Here is a 17,995-nt window from a genome sequence, read left to right on the forward strand (position 1 = left end):
ATACTCTACAATGTTTATATTAGATATTACCAATTCTTTTTTTTTTATTTTATGTCTAATATTATGAATCTTGTGTTTGCTGAAGTATATTGTAAGCAGAGTACGACGTTTTCAGTAGCTGCAATTAAAATTATTAATATTATATTGTAAAATCAGTTACAGGTGTGTATATGATTAAGTTTTATTACACAATATAAAAAAATACATTTGAAAATTTTATAAAAAGTAATTTCTTAATCTTAAGAGCAAAATTAAAATACATATTTATGCAAATATACGTTAATATTTTTTTTTTTTATTAAATATATTAAATATTAAAGTTGCTCTGAATAAATAACTAAAATAAAATAAAAAAAATAATTTTGATTCGAATAAAACTGAATTAAAGCAGGTCTGATATTAAAATTTTGTATACGAGATCTCCGCTATTATTTAAAGCAACAATAAATTTCGATACTAACACCCACAAAAGAATCGAGGTTCATAGAAATAACAGAGGCACTGGTAAATTCGATTGGTATTGTACCGCGTCTCATAATCAGTAATAGAACTTTCTTAGCATCTTCATTCAGTTTAAACCACTCCATCTCAAACACATTATCTACCAATTGTCGACTCTGTATATAATTCAAGATCTTTTACTATTTATTTAATCTACGTATATAATATACTAAATGTTTATGTAAAAAGATAGCCATTTAAAAAAAGCACATACCCTCAATTTAACTTCATTTCCGCACCAGCAATAAAAAAAGATTTGCGATAGCATGGAGCACATATATAGTATTAGTTGCACATATTTTGCTCTTAATGCAGTTGATTTGGTAAATTGATACAGATTGAAACACACTACCAGCGTACTTACAACAAATTGAATAAAAATAGTTATCCTGAATTTATCATTCACCATATGAGCAAACCTAGAATTAATCGCAAACGTGATTCTCGAATATTGGAAAAATATAAAAATACATAAATGTATATAAAAATATGCAATATATACAGTAGAATATACTTGATAGAAATAATTTCATATTGCCAAAAAATAACATACGAATTTCCTTTCTTCTAAATTTATACAAAAAAAAACTGTGCTATAAATTTTTTACGCAAATATTAATAATAAAAAATATTTTTATTCGTGCTATAAATTTTTTATGCAAATATTAATGATAAAAAGTATTTTTATTCGTAACGCTAATTCTATGGAAACGAACTTAAATATATGATTGTGCTGAAAAACACAATCGCGAAGAATTTTCGGATTATGTGTGCCTTTTCTTATACGGCATTCCAATATCTCTAGTTGACAGCAAATGTGCACTAATAATCCGCATATGAGACTGTCGCAAGCTACGTGATGAACAGATCCGACTGTAAAACTTATCAATTGATGAGCGTATGCGAAGAGAAACAGTAGCGGTGACGAATAGTCGAACGGTAGCCACGCTCGAAATGTCAATTTGCCTTTTTTGAATTCTGTCAATAGCGACGTTACCGTAACGCATAGACATGTTGTCTCGACCAGAATAACGTAGTGAAATGTATTTGATCTGTAAGACGACTATGGACATTTTCGCATTTCATTTAATGCTTTTTTTTTCTTAAAGCATTGCATCTTATTTATTGCATAAATAAAAAAAAAACTTAAAAAAATTCTTTTGATTGATAATTTTGATCTAAATTTAAATTCTATATATTAGAATCAAAGATCATCAAATATTATATATCAAATAAAACAGATTGAGATTAGCTCGCGATACCTACTGTATTAATCTTTCGTATTTCTGTTGAATCTCAATTTCGTCAGATTCAATCGGCTGAAGCGGTTTTTTCGTAAGAGTATTAATTAACATCTCAATATTGTTGCGATTCATTAACAGAGCAAACATCTTGCAGCAAGATACAATCATTGCGAGTAGCATGTAAAAATTATCGGTAAAATCGTCGGAATTGTCCACGGTTATAATCAAATCCATCAATTGCGATAGCATAAACGTGTGTATTAGTAGCAATATGAAAATTGTGTACACGTAATAGACTAACCGTTTGTACGGCGTTGTCCAGGATTCCGGTCGCCCGCAGCCGCAGATCGTCAATATTTTAAATGTAAAGTCTAATATGCGCATTTTTATAAAGTATCTTTCTCGATGTTATATCTGTTCGCCTATATTTTGAGAAAAATTGAGATAGATTCTATACTCTATATACATACATGCGTATCAATCTTCATTCAAGATTTTTAAAAATTTTTGAAAATACATTTATATATATACATATCTTTTTTTTAAAATTAATTAGAATAAATTTTAAGCATTTAATAATACAATATAATTATTTAATCAATTTTTCAAAAATCTATGTGGACGACAATTTAAGTTGGCCAAATTACATCTCAAACGACAATTTTCTGAAATTACGGTATCAAATAGTAGTGTTATGAAAATAAAAATATTTTTTCGTAAAGCAATTTGATGCACTTAGGTAAAAAATCTTATGACAAACTGACCATGGAATGTCTATAGCTTCACGATATCTTCCGGCATATAATAATATACTACGTTCAACTTCTCCCTCTTTGACATCTTTTATTATTCAGATTGTGTAATTATGTTTCTCGGATAGTATTATTTTTATGCAATCGCCTAAACACAAACTTGATATTGCGATATTATGGCATAATAATGCTTCGCTAGAATTCTGCTTTATAAAATTATACGTTACAAAAAAATAATAACTCTTGAATATCAAATCGAGCACTATGTCGATATCTTATACTTCATCAAAATATGTTTATTTTATGTAGGAGTGAGATTTTCATAGCGTACCATGAATGACAGTTTTTTTCCATCTAGTATTGATTTTTAAATATTGGTCTATATGACCTAACACATGTAATATGCGTATATAACGGGCGGCAAAAAAATGTCTAAATGATATAAATATAACTGAATTAGCGTGCAAAATATGTAAGTAAAAATATCGCAACATCAATAAAGTGTTTAATATTGTATATATCATTATTATGTAATGTAAAGTAATTTAAATTTCACTTTCTTTCATATAATGTTTTTTTTATATTTAAAAAATGATAATAATGCAACAACCATGTCTATATACACGCACACACATAAAACGATTTATTTCAATTTTTTTAAATCTCTTTTTTCTCTCTCTCTCTTCCGCCTCTACCTTTCTTTATACATGCATCATAAATTCACACTATTCTGATTGCAAAATATAAACAACAATTTTTTTTCTTATTTTGTCTTTGCATTAAAATTTTTACATTTGCTGAAGTATGTTATAAGCTGAATACGATGTCTTAAGTAACTGCAATTAAAATTATTAATAATGTTATTCAAAATAAGTTAAATATATGTATCTAATTTTTTATTAATTCTATTATATTAAAGCTTTTGAAAAGTAAGCTTTTAAAAAACAAAAAATAATCCGTAGGTCTAAATTCATATCCAATATGTAATGGAGAATTTCTTTTATCAAATATGAAACATCTCGATATGAACAAAATATTTTATTTTTAATTGTGATTTCTTTTTATTAAAAGAAAAATTAATTAAAACATATTTGACATTACAACATTATTTTAGATCTCGACTGTTAATTATATCATAACACAATTTTTAATACTAACATTAACAAATGAATCGAGGTTCATAGAGATAACATAGGCACTGGTAAGCTCGATTGGTATCGTACAACGTCTCATGATCATTAATAATGATTGTTTAGTATAATTATCCAATTCAAACCATTCCATTTCAAATATATTATTGACCAATTGACGACTCTAAATGTTTAACAATTTACATTTTATTATTTATTTAACTTATGCGCAATATATTGTATCAAATGTTTCAATAAAATGTTTAAATAATAACAAATAACAGATACATATATATCTATATATGCCTGTTTCAAAAATACACACCTTCAACTTAACTTCGTTCCCGTACCAGCAATATAAAAAAATTTGCGATAGCATGCAACCCATATACATAATTAATTGCATATATTTCGCTCTTAACGCAGTTGACTTGGTAAATTGATATAGATTAAAGCACACTACCAATGTACTCACAATAAACTGTATGAGGATAGTCAAGCTAAATTTTTCATTTACCAAGCCAGCGAATCTGAAATTATAAATATAAAATTTATTTTAGAAATTTGAAAATATTTAAATATTTAAAATATTTCAACATTTATAATAATTTATTAATTAAAATTGTATGAATAATATATTACATTAAAAAAATAAAGTCATAAATAAATAAAATAATCAAAGGTTCTGTAATTAACCGAAAGTTCTCAAATTCTAGAATATATTTTTACATTTCTTATTCTCTGTTCTCTTGGTCTTTTTTTCTCCTGAATAATACAAATACAAGAGTCATATAAAATGTATTAATACCAAAAAAATTGTGAAATATTTATATATATATGTTATATATATATTTATATATATATATATATATATATATATATATATATATATATATAATATTAACTGCAAAACGCTAACTTGAATACAGTATTATGCTGAAGAAGGGATTTGCGAAGGATATCTCGGTTGCGAGTAATTTTTCTCAAACGACATTCCATTATTTCAATTTGACAGCAAACATGCACCAGCAGACCACATATAAGACTGTCACAAGCCACATGGAGAACAGAGCCGGCTGTTAAACCTATCAGCTGGTGTATGTATGCAATACGAAACAGTGACGGCGACGTGTAGTTGAATGGTAACCATGCTCTGAATGTCAATCTTCCTTTACTGAATTCTGTCAACAATGACGTTACGACAATGCATACACACGTTGTCTCCACCAGGATTGCATAGTAAAGTGTGTTTGTCCTGTAAGATGACTGTAGAGATTTTCCTGTTTCAATTTTCATTCAACTTTTGCTTTGACGTTAGCTTTGCTTTATATCTCTTTTCAATCAAATGCTTGTTGTAATATTAATCAATTTTTAAAATATAATAATTTATTTATAATAAAAAAAATTACATATTCAAAGTCATAAATATTATCATTTATTATAAATTATTGTAGCTTTATATATAACACATTTTAATTAAATCTCATATAAATATACTACTTATACTCACTGTATAAGTCTATCGAATTTCTGCTGAATCTCGATTTCGTCAGATTGATCCGGTCTACACGGTTTCCTTACGAGAATATCGATAAGCATCACGATATTACTACGGTTCATTAGCAGAGTGAACATCTTACAGCACGAGACAATCATAGCGAGAAGCATGTAGAAATTATCAGTAAAATCATCCGCATTGTCCACGGTTAAAATTAGATCCAGCAATTGCGATAGCATAAACGTGTGTATCAGTAGCATTATGAAAATTGTATACGCGTGATAAATTAATCGTTTGTACGGTGTCCTCCAGGAATCCGGTATCCAACATCCGCAAATTATTAATATCTTAAACGTAAAATCTAAAACGTGCATCATTAATTTTTAATTTACTTCTCTGTCGAGGTTATCGATATCCGTTCTCCAGAAAAAGCACTAATCATGAAGCATTGTGTGTGTCTCAGAGATTACAGCGTCTAATTTCCTTTTTTTAAATAATTAAATGTGTCACAGTATTGTATAATACAATAATTATACATAAATAAGTTTTCAGATTTATTCATATGACAGTGAGCCGATAGTTAAATTATATAGTCGGCAATTTTCTCCACTCACACAAACTCAGATAGAACAGAATAATAAAAATGTTTTTCTGGAAAATATTATAAAGAAATCTTGAAAAAGACTGACAATCATAGAATGCGTATAGCCACGCGATCGTCCCACAATAATACGTTCGTACAACTTCCCCCTTCATATGCAAAATTTTTATTATTTAGATTGCAATCTATATCCTTTCCATACATCAACGACCCTTCATCAAGTGTAGTCGTTAAATATAGATTTAATGATAAACTACGATGTATGCGATGACATAATGATGTTAACTGAAAATACTTCATCAAATTAAATATTAGAAAACTAAACCGTGTAAAGAATAAAAAAATTAAAATATTTAAAAATCCTTGATAATGTATCACACATATTCTCTGCTAATATAAAATATTTAATTTATTGCTTTTTTCTATTCATTCTTGCAACATCAGTTTCTAATCGAACATTCTAACATGTAGTCACATTGTATGTATATAGAATCTCGAATATATATATATATATACATGTGTGTGTGTGTGTGTGTGTGTGTGTGTGTGTGTGTGTGTGTGTGTGTGTAATAACATAAAAATCATACAAAAATAAAAGATATAAGTAAATAAAAAATAAAAGATGTAAATAAAGAAATTTTTGCATATACTAAAAAAAGCAATAAATTGTATAATTTGTTTTTTATCTAATTATATATATATATATATATATATATATATATATATATATATATATATATATTATTAATAAAACAATTTATTTTAACATTCTCAGCTTCACATACACATTGAAAAAAATCATGTAATATGGAGCAACATCTTCCTATTTATACATATATATATTAACTAACTCAATTTAGGTACGGATGTACTATAAAATGTAAGTAAAGATAATGTACAAAAACATATAATGCAAATTTGTCATTTAAATCGTTTTCCTATTATATATTGTACATATATATGTAATATTATATGACATAAAATATATATTAATTGCACAGCATTGTTACAATGTTGAAAAAATATTATTTTAATCTCTGTGTTTTCTCATCGCGTTATTTTTTATGATAAGATATATGACAATATTAAATAACGATCATGTATTCATCTTCGACACTTTCATCTCGCATTCGCTGAAGTATGTTATAAGCCGAATATGATGTCTTGAGCAACTAAAATAAGCAAATTATATCTTATTTTTTTATAAGTTTAATTTTATCGAGTTTATAATTTTTATATTTTCGGATCATGTTACAGACAATAGTCAATAGTATGTTACGGACTGTTATTACACTGTAAAAATAAATCATATACTAACACCCACAAACGAATCAAGATTCATGGGGACAATATAAGCGCTCGTAAATTCGATCGGAATGATACCGCACCTTGTGACTGTCAATAAATCTTTCTTTACATCTTCCTCCAGCATAAGCCATTCTATTTTAAATATGTTATTGATCAATTGTATACTCTACATCCAAAAAAATGCAAAATATTTCTTCATATTAATTTTAAATATAAAAAGGAAAGAAAGATATTAATCTAAATAAATTAGTTTTAATATTTTCTATACGTTCTTTGACGTAATAAATATAAATATTTCCCGAAAAAAATTTGTTTATATTAGTGTGTATTAATTATATGTATATATATATATATTAAAATATAAAAGAAATATTAACAAATATTTAATTTATATAATATGACAAAATGAAAATATTTGAGCACAATATAAAAAGCAAAATTTATTTTAATAGCATACCTTTAATTTAACTTCGTTCCCGTACCAACAATACAAAAAGATTTGTGTCAACATGCATGACATGTACAATCCTAATTCAATGACGTTTGCATTTGTCTTGGTCAGTTGATATAAAGTAACACATACTACTAATGTACTTACTATAAATTGAAAGGTAATTGTTAATCTGAATTTCTCATTTATCATAAAGGCAAACCTAAAATAAATTTTAAATGCATTAAATTGTTATTATTTTTCTCACTATAAGTATAAATGTGTGATGTTTTCAAAAAGAATTTTTAAAATCTTATACTCCAAAAAATTAAAAATAAAATATTAACATCCAAAATTGTTAATCATAATATTATTTTAAAATTTCCTTTATATTTTATCTTTTAGCTTACTAATAAAAATACTATTATATGTGTGTTATCATATTAAATTTAAAGAAATATATTAGAACAAAAGACATATATAATTCTAATAATAAGATACTAATTATATGAAACAAACTTGATTATGAGATTATGTTGAACGACGTAATCACGAAGAACTTTTGGATCATGTATGACTCTTTTCAAGCGAAAATTCAGTATCTCTATTTGACAGCATATGTGCAATATTAATCCACATATCAGACTGTCGCAAGCAACATGTAGAAGAGCCCCAACAAGTAAGCCTATTAATTGATGAAAATACATAAAATGAAAAAATACTGTCGAGGAGTAATCAAATGGCAACCAGGCTCTGAATGTTAACTTCCCTTCCCAATAGTCCGTGAATAATGATTGTATCACCGCGTATAAGCCTGAGAATTCAACTAGAATCGCATAATGCAGCGTGTTCACTCTGTAATTGACTATTGGCAATTTTACATTCTCTATTTATTTGCTTTTACAATTGTTGTTTAGTATTCTTCTTAATATTAATTATTATAATATTAATATTATTATATATTTATTATAATATTAATTTTTGTAATAATCATTGTTCTTTTTAATAATCTTATTAAATGAAAATTGCTAACAAATTTGTAAAATTTTTAGATCAAAGAATACGAGAAATTATTATTACATGTATAATAATTAAAAAGTTATGCCAAATACTTACTCGATAAGTCTATCGAATTTCTGTCGAATTTCTATCTCGTCCGGATCGATTGGTCTACACGGTTTTTTCATAAGAATATCTGTTAGCATCGCGATATTACCGCGATTTACTAACAAACTAGACATTTTAAAGCAGGAAACGATCATGGCAAGAAGCATATAGAAATTGTCAGTAAAATCGTCTGGATTATCCACGATTAATATTAGATCCAAGAATTGCGACAGTGTAAACGTACTAATTAATGCAAATATAAAAATTGCATATACATGATACAGGAGACGTTTGTAGAAAGATGTCCAAGAATCCGGTGTCCAGTAACCACAGATCGTTAAAATTTCAATGTAAATTCTAATACGCGCATTGTAATTTTGAGTTCTTACTGTCTATTTTTCAATTTTGATGAAAAATAAATTATTCAACTTACGATAGTTTCCTTCTTTTAGATTACAGACCAGATTGCAAATATATACACTTTATAATCATAAATAAATTTTATAGACAAATTATGCCCCACTTTGTGTATAAATTAAGGATTGAAACACTTAGCCAATAGTCAACAATTTTATTTTACACGTCTTTGATCGCGAAAATTTAGAGAATCGTTTTTATATAGTAGTATAACCCGCTACAGAATTTTCTAAGAGACTGACAAATGTCTATAGTCACGCGATTTCTCGACAAAGTCTTCTTTGATAACGATTTTCATTATTCAGGCTGCAATTATTTTTCTCTGATATAATATTCTCTACATCAATCATAAAAAGCAAAGTTTTCTCAGATATTGCTTTTATGACATAAAATTTTGTGAAAATAAAGTCATGTAAAATGATATTGTTAGTAAGTAAAGTCAGAGAAGAATAAAAATATTTGATCGTTTAAAATAATTGTACCATTTATATGCAAAATTATATCCATATTTATCTTTTCTTCTTCTTTATGATCATTTGAATTTCCTTAGAATATATTCATAAGTCAGTTAGTAACTGTTGCCTGCAATAAAAGTTGTATTTATATTTCCCTACTGTTAATTTTTACTATTATCCCTACTATTTATTTTTACTACTTAATCCTACATCTGTTGAAGTATATTATAAGCAGAAAACGATGTGCAACTGCAGTAAGTGAAGTCATTTGCTTTAATATTTTCATGATAAATTAATTAAAATATTTTTTATATATAAAAAAGCATAAAACCTAATAACATGTTAACACAAATAAAAATTTTTAATCTTGATTTTATACATTATTTATAATTATATATAATTTATAAATTATACATATATTTAATTTATCTATTACATAAAAACGTTAAAGTTTAAATAAAAAATTTTAATATATCTAATTATAAATTCTATTGTAAATGGATTTATCCATGAAAATAATACTTTTCTCGGGAGATAAGTATTTGTACGACATTGATTTAAAAAAAAAAATAACGATTAAAGCTCTTTTTTTCTATTATTGTCTTTTACTTTTATTTTATTTAAAAACGTTAATATAAAAAAATATAACTATAGTATCTCTTTTAGTCTGACTCTTCCCCTTTGACCTGTCCGGCATGGGTGACCCTACCGGTAACTATTAACATTTTCGAGTGAAACAAGATTAATCGCTTTAAGAGCGATTAAACCCAATTTATCACATGAATATATGACAAAAAATAAGTTTTGAAAGAATCTGATTAATATAAATAATATAAGGTACGTTCTGCGGTTCTTATGCTATTTTGTTTTTAAAGTACAAGATTTTTTGCCCTGATTAATCAATTGAACGATTACTCAAAATATTTCATTCATACTCAAAGTATTTTAATCTATTTAACAATTCAAGTACCCTTAATAACCCAAGACGGAATATATGATGTTTCTAATCAATCAAAACTTGTTTCACTCGAAAACGCTATACATTACCGCCGGCATAGCTCTCAGGTTCATTAGAGCACTCAAACCTCCTCACCCGGCAAATGCCTTCGTTAAGGTGGAGATACTATCGAGGAGGAAAAATGTGTGAGGATAGGCTTTTTCCTCTTTTTCATTTCACGTGTGAGGATAAGCTTTTTCCTCTTTCTTATTTCTCAGAATAGAATATTTATTTTGTTTTTATTTTTATTCTAATATAAATAGAATGATAAATATAATTTGCAAAATAAATTTAATACACAAAATATAATCTATTCTGATTTCCATTCAAATAACATATAAATCTTTCGCCTTTTACAAAATGTATTTAATGTGAAATTTAATACAAAATAATTTATTATATGAAATTATACGAAAATATCAAAAAATGCGTATAATAAAAAATAAAAATATAAAAAATAATAAAAAATAAAAATAAAATACTAAACTTTTTAAAAAAAAAACAAAGCTTTTTAGCAATTTATTATGCAATATTTATTATTAATAATCGACATACAATTATAGAGTTTAATATTTTTATATAAGAGCTTTATAGTTTTATATAATATGAATAATTGCGACCGAAAAGAGTCATTAATAAAGTAATTAATCGTTTTTTAATTGTAAAAGAAAAAACTACTGGCATATTTTGCGCATATTTTCAAAGAAAAAAATTTAAAACGCGAAAACAGATAGATAAAGCTTCGATGTAAATCAACGATTACATCACAAGATAAACCGCAATTTATTTGCAAAAAAACGCGATAAATAAATAAATCGACGATATTCGCGATTCCAATGTACATGCAATCGAAGAAATGATACAGTTACTACATATTTAAACAAAAATGTTTCGACGGACATTTGGAGCGCTTTTTATAATCGCATCTGTAATATAGAACATTTGTAAATATAAAATCTAATGCGCGATTTGTTTTTAAATGCGTAATTTTATTAAATTAAATTAAATTAACTTTCACGATTGAGAATAAGATATATGTGCCGTTTCGCGAAGAATTGACTAAACAAAATAAAACCATGTAAGTCTTAAAATACCGATATAAAAAGAATTGTGCGTTATCGTTCAGTAGAGGATAACTGGCTTAACGAATTTGATCAAAGTCCCTCCGTCAAATAACACGTCGATTAATATCCGACAAAGACAAGAACAATCCTAAAGATGGAGAACGATCAACTTCTTACTTCTACATCAGATCTTGCACAAAATCAATCCGCAAAGAAAAGTTAAGTGATCCGTTGAATATCAAGGACTTCACTGTAGGAAGTAACGAATCCCGGATCTTCCAGACTGCTCCCAATAGCAATGATTTCAGTAATGAATCAATTACAGTTACCATTGTCATCATTTTCAATTCATATTTTCGCGAGAAAATGTGTTCTTCTATTATTAAAAAAAATATATCTCTATATTGAAAAATAAATGAATATAACGATTTTATGAAAATGTGGTTACGAACGATTATATTTATGGATAATAAAATACATGCATCATTATTATAGCTGGTATTAAATGTGCGAGTACAAATAATTCTCGGGTACCAACTGTTCGAGACAAATCGAACCCAATAACAGCAAAATTTCATTTCAAACACTTTGCAAGGTAAAATAAAAATCAACATAATTTTAATTAATTAATTAATTTTAAGCTATTTTTCTGTAGCGTTTAAATAAATTAATTTATCAATATTTTACTGATATTGAGGTACCCATTAGATTTGTCTCGAAGTTTTTAAGTATCCGCACACTTTATGTTACGTTCATATATATTTTATAACAAAATATATAAAAAGGTATAAAACTTTTTTAAAATAATATGTTAATTTGCGCATGTACTTTATTATATCTACAGAATGATATATCTAAAAATAAATATCCAGAATTTTCCTAAAATGGCGGGATGTCCAACACCTGCAAATAATTTCTTAAAAGAAACTAAAATTAATGTTAATATTCTCAGATCCTAAAAACATTATATTAATTAAAAATTAATTAATAAAATACATTTGTTCGTAACCATAATATTTGTATCAAAAAAGTTAAAAATGAATAAATTGATTACAATTTGAAATTGCTTGCAAAGTGAAAAGTTACCAATACACAGTAGTTATATTCATGTTCAACCTACTATTTAATCTATTAAGTCTTTTCAGCATTAACACAAAAATAATATTAATATTAATAATAATAAAAGAATACTTTTAACGAAGAAAAAGAAATATATTTTTTCTTCAAATATACTATTTAAATTAATTTTTGATTTTGAAAAGGCAGTTGTCGTTGAGTTATTTCCGAAATCATTGCTTTCAGAAACCGCCAGAAAAATCTGGATTTAATTCCAATCCTGCAACAAACGTCCCTAATTTTCAACAGAACACCGAACTAGACATCACGGATGGATCTTACAAGAACCGACAAGAAATAATTCTCCACGATGAAGATTGTTTCGACTCCTCGCCGGTACGAATCACACAACTTTATTAACGTTTATCTGACGACAGGGACAATGATAAGACCTCTTAGTTAAGACAGCGATCGCGTCCAAGAACGTGGAAAGAACGCGATGTTTTTGCAACGTAGATAATTAATTTAGCAAATATTCCGACACAAAATTCATAAATATCAATCAAATCAAAATTATATCATAAAATTTAAAATAATTTACTCGCGATTCTGCAATGTTGAAAACAATCGTCAAATTTCGTGAAAAACTAATATTTAATCGTTAGTTTAACATCGAATCTTTACTTTTATTCAATAATTTTTCTATTAAATACTTGAAGAATTAGCGATATTCGTGATATTTATAAAATGTAAAATATAATTTCCCGAATTGATTAGCAATTATTTGATATAAAAACACAAAGCTCTTATGTTTATAAATATTTTTAAAATAAATAATATCAAAACTAATATTTAATAAATATATTAATTTAAACATTTTAATTATATTGTTTTTTTATTATACATGTTCTTTCGATAAATTTTCGTGTAATTTCCAAAAAAAAGGAAATTATAATTTATATATTATTAATATAATTATAAATACTATATATACGATTATAATATGTATACAATAATTATATAGAATTACAATCATAACATAATTATAATTACAATTAAATGTTGTACAATTGTATTAAAAAATAGAATTTATAATAGAATTTTTATTATTAATTCTCACTCTTTTAATTTTCTTAAAAATAAATTTTATTTTATTATCCTTAAAACTAATTTCAATTTTATTATTAAAATTTGTCTGATATACAAATAACTTTAAATTTAAATTTAATTAAATTAAATTATTTATATTTTATTTTTTTATCTGTTTAATATTTTAATAAATTTAAAGTTTTAATAATCTTTTAATTTCTAGTAAACATTTAATTCCGCAAGAATTTTAAGAAATTAAATTCTTAAGAAATTCAATAATTATTTTAAGTTAAGATAGTTCCAACAATCCTACTTTTGCTGGCTAAGCCAGCGAGAATCCAGGATCAACAAAATTTTGGAGAGCATGACCTAACCGCGTGCCCTAACCGCGTACCCTACTCGCGTGCCCTAACCGCGTACCTTACTCGCGTTCCCTAATCGCGTGCCCTACTCGCGTTTCCTAACCGAGTGTCCTACTCGCGTGTCCTAATCGCGTATCCTAAATTTACTTTATGTACCTCCCGCATTTTGAGCAGTATTGGTCGCTTATTTTGCATATCCATTCTTCGGGCCAGTTGGACCTACCTTTCGTTGCTCCTGGCCATTTGCTGAGTTGATCTCGAACGAGAGATGGAAAAAGGAGATACATACTCCTTTTATCACGGCTTCATATTTATTAGCCGCTGAATATGCAAGATTTTTCTTGCGTTTGTAAAGAGATAAACTCTTTTGGCGGCTAATTATTGTCGCCGGCAGATAAGCGCAAATATTTCACGCTTGTTGATGATCGTATGATGATTGTTCGTTGAATATTCATTTTAATGTAACTTTATTTTGACTGAGACAAAGCCAAATTATCAATCAAAAATTTAATTAAAATATTATAATAGATAATGATAAATATATAAATTGAATTAAAATTTCTATTATTATAAAATTTATATAATAATAATATAGAATATATAAAATATAATATATAAAATTAATTCATATAATAATATATAATTTATAATAAAATAAGATTAATTTACACAACATTTATGCCACAACATTTATTAATATTTATTATTACATTACAAGTAATTTAATTGATTGAGCATTTGGCCTTACATCAATTAAAACAAAGTTTAAGAACAATCTACAAACAAATTCTACGATGAATGAGCTACAAAAAATTAGGCTAAAGTAGGCGCGCGTCATAAGAATAAATTATCATCATGTATCTGATAAAATTAGTAGCCTTCTTTATTCAATAACTTAGGTAAAATCTGACAAATTGAAAAAAATATTTTCTAATTTTCTAATCTTCCTTTTTAATTTCGACTTTAATTTACTTTTGCAATGGATGTAATGTATATTAAATGTATGTATATTAATGTATATTAAATATTAAACTTATCAAAAAGTATTCAACTAGTCCATTTTAGCTCATCCATTTAAAAGTAACGGATTTATCTACAATCTATAAGCTACAATTTATATCTACAATTTCTACAAATCCGTTACTTTAAAATTAAATAAAAATTTCTCACTCACCGGCACTGATGCGCAACAGCGGAGATTTGGTCTTGAGGCTACGTTGTCTGCAACATACAAATATAAAATCCAATTATAGCAGCAAAATATAATTAATATTTTGTGCGGAATATCTTATCCTTATGATATGTACAATACTAAAAAGCTCTATATAAATATGAAACAATTTTATAAACTATAAAAAACTTTTTTCCAAATAAAGACTTTTATAGGATTTATGTAGAAATCTTTCTTTTAATTTTTTCTTGTTTGTGAGACTGAATTAATGAGCGTACGTAATTTTTAAAAATTGATATAAATAATAAATACTCACCCTTGGGTTGCTCCGCCGGTGCAGGATGCCTCTCCTAGGCCTCCTCCTCCTCTCAGGATGTCAGGGTCGCTACGTTGATCTGAACATACAAATAGGAGATGCAAATTATAGTAATGCTCAAAATAATTAATATTTCCAAAAATTTATTATATGCATTGAATTTTATATTTGATGCATGTAATAATAAGCAGATTAATAAAATACTTTTATAAATTTTGAAAAATCTACTAATAACTGTAATAATTTCATACAAAAGCTATTAGCTAAAAGTAGAAACTTTTACAAGATTATAGCTTTTATATATAAATATCTTTTTCTCTAATTTTCTCTTATTTAAATTATATAAGTAAAAAAATTAAATTACGCGATTAATTGCTTAATTTAAATTGCACGTTTGCAATTAATAATTAAATACAATTAATAGATATTTAATAGATAATTAATATAAAAATAAAAAATTACTTACCACAGAGTTGCTCCACCGGTGCCCGATGCCTCTCCTAGGCCTCCTCCTCCTCTCAGGTAGATTCACACGCGCGATACTTTAAACGGCACTCCCGCACTTTTATTAAAAATACTCCCGCACTTTTACGCGCGATACTTTAAACGAAACTCCCGCACTTTCGAATTTCGGCACGATCGAACCCCGTTTCACTCGAGAATCATACTGCGAGTCGACAAGTCGGGAATTCACGATTACTCCGAGCTAGGGTTAAGCGAGCAAAGGAAGAAGACGAAATCGATTGATGGAATCGACGCTCAATTCTTGTCCGCGCTTGTTCTCACCGAGGGCCGACTCGAACTTTATTAGGAACGATCACAGAGAACCACCAAGTTTCTATCATACAGACTGAAACTTACGCTTATCATAAGGCTGAGAGACGGGTCGAGAATGAAGATACCCAAGTCCTAAGTGTTCACAATTTAGATCACTTAGAAGATGAGAAATCAGCTTCTCTAGCGAGCGAAGATCGAACCTAATAAAACACAGCCAACTGTCCTCAATGCGATACAGTACAGCTGATAGACGGTACAAGATGAGAGAACGACGATTCAAAAATCGATCGAATTCTAACCGATTCAGGCCGAACCGTTCGTCGAAGCAGAGCGTGCCCCCAACAGCCAATTCTCGAACCGAAGTTCTTGATTAACCGCGCGATCATCGCATCTATACTATGCATGATCATACGTTACTACGCGGCCGGCATTCACCTCAGCCGCGATACTGAGGCGTTTTAACGTTGCGTCTCCATTAATATATTAAATTTATTAATACATAAATATTTATATAATATATATAACATTAATATTGTATTAACGTTACCTAATATTATATAAAATTAATTATATTAATAGGGTATTAATATATTACCGATAGCAACGCTGAGAGATATCCCAGTTAGTCGGCAACGAAGTACGATCCTCGAATCGTGAAAACGGGATAGAAGTACGACGCGAAGACGCGACGACGCGAAAACGCGGTTATGCGGTTACGCGACTCTCTCGTTGCTCGTACGCTCCGATGACGAGCAACAAGGCAACGCACTAAGTCCTCCACAGATGTGCGTGCCACATATGAGTCATTGTACGACTCGTGGCAATGCAGTATGGACACGCGACGACGCGAAAACCGTCCGCGGCACGATGACGGGACACGGGATCGGCGTCGCGACGCGAAAACCGTCCGCGACACGTTGACGGAACCGACGCCGCGAAAAGCCGTCCGCGGCACGATGACAGCATTAACGATACGACGAGCCGTCCGCGGCACGATGACAGCGACGACGGCGTTGGGTGCTTGGTTTCCCCTTCTCAGTAACCTCAGGAGGCCTTTAAGGCCCTTAAGGTACCATCCGGGTACTATGCCCTCCCACCACGCCAAGGTTACACCCTAGGAGGGTATTATACGTATATAATTTTGCAATATGATATATATCGTATTACAAAATTATATACATATAACGTGAGATTATTATATTTGAGAATAAGAAATGTAGAGAAAAATCATTAAAAAAATTTTATTAATAATTTTCAACTTCTATCGTTTTGATTTTGAATAAATAAATTGCGTGAAATATTTACTTTGATATGTGTTGTTAAAAAAAATAAAAGAATATATAATAAATTACTCACTGTATACTGTTGCTCCGTACATCGCTCGATTCCTTTCTAGGCTCTTTTTTCCTCTCTTATTTATCCTTTGCTGTTTAATCGTAACACTCACAGCCACTTTCAAAAACATAATTAATTAAGGTTTATAATCGTATCACACACGATCGCAGAACACTTTGCAAGGCACTCACGATCGAGAAACAATTACACGAGATATACATTTTATTATATTAGAGAGTAATATAGAAGATACGATTGCCGCTTGACATTTATACAAGACCAAAATTATGCGCATTGCTACAAAAATAATATAGCAATCTTTTAATTAATCATTATTTTATGATCACATTTTAGAAAAAAATTATCGGACGAAATATATTTGACT

At 28.0% G+C, this 17,995-nt stretch overlaps 2 protein-coding genes and 1 long non-coding RNA gene across 3 annotated transcripts; all 3 read right to left on the reverse strand.

Annotated features, from left to right (window-relative positions):
• Positions 1-12: 12 nt before the first annotated feature.
• On the reverse strand, positions 13-4,726 carry LOC126857787 (odorant receptor Or1-like). Its single transcript, XM_050607508.1, has 9 exons — positions 4,547-4,726; positions 3,953-4,157; positions 3,656-3,811; positions 3,290-3,333; positions 1,768-2,142; positions 1,218-1,553; positions 716-920; positions 462-617; positions 13-118 (listed from the first exon to the last, which is right to left on the reverse strand). The coding sequence occupies exons 1-9, from the start codon at positions 4,624-4,626 to the stop codon at positions 62-64; spliced, it is 1,614 nt and encodes a 537-aa protein (XP_050463465.1). The 5' UTR covers positions 4,627-4,726; the 3' UTR covers positions 13-61.
• A 2,004-nt stretch (positions 4,727-6,730) lies between these two features.
• LOC126857696 (odorant receptor Or1-like) lies at positions 6,731-8,941 on the reverse strand. The gene is given in 6 exon segments (XM_050607366.1): positions 6,731-6,898; positions 7,045-7,200; positions 7,492-7,687; positions 7,984-8,319; positions 8,581-8,914; positions 8,917-8,941. Coding segments are annotated over 6 exon segments (1,134 nt in total). The 3' UTR covers positions 6,731-6,811.
• Positions 8,942-15,131: 6,190 nt separating this feature from the next.
• On the reverse strand, positions 15,132-16,052 carry LOC126857702 (uncharacterized). Its single transcript, XR_007688538.1, has 3 exons — positions 15,965-16,052; positions 15,499-15,577; positions 15,132-15,232 (listed from the first exon to the last, which is right to left on the reverse strand). It is a non-coding gene; the product is annotated as an uncharacterized LOC126857702 (long non-coding RNA).
• Between the last annotated feature and the right edge of the window lie 1,943 nt (positions 16,053-17,995).

This window comes from Cataglyphis hispanica, chromosome 22 (assembly GCF_021464435.1).
Source record: "Cataglyphis hispanica isolate Lineage 1 chromosome 22, ULB_Chis1_1.0, whole genome shotgun sequence".
Taxonomy (NCBI): Eukaryota; Metazoa; Arthropoda; class Insecta; order Hymenoptera; family Formicidae; genus Cataglyphis; species Cataglyphis hispanica.

Excerpts from the sequence above, each read along its gene's own strand:
- LOC126857787 (XM_050607508.1), bottom strand. The coding sequence starts at position 4,626 with ATGGAATGTCGTTTGAGAAAAATTACTCGCAACCGAGATATCCTTCGC. Across the intron at positions 3,812-3,952 it reads GGAACGAAGTTAAGTTGAAG|AGTCGTCAATTGGTCAATAA; the intron begins GTGTGTATTTTT and ends TTAAACATTTAG. Across the intron at positions 618-715 it reads GAAATGAAGTTAAATTGAGG|AGTCGACAATTGGTAGATAA; the intron begins GTATGTGCTTTT and ends AATTATATACAG.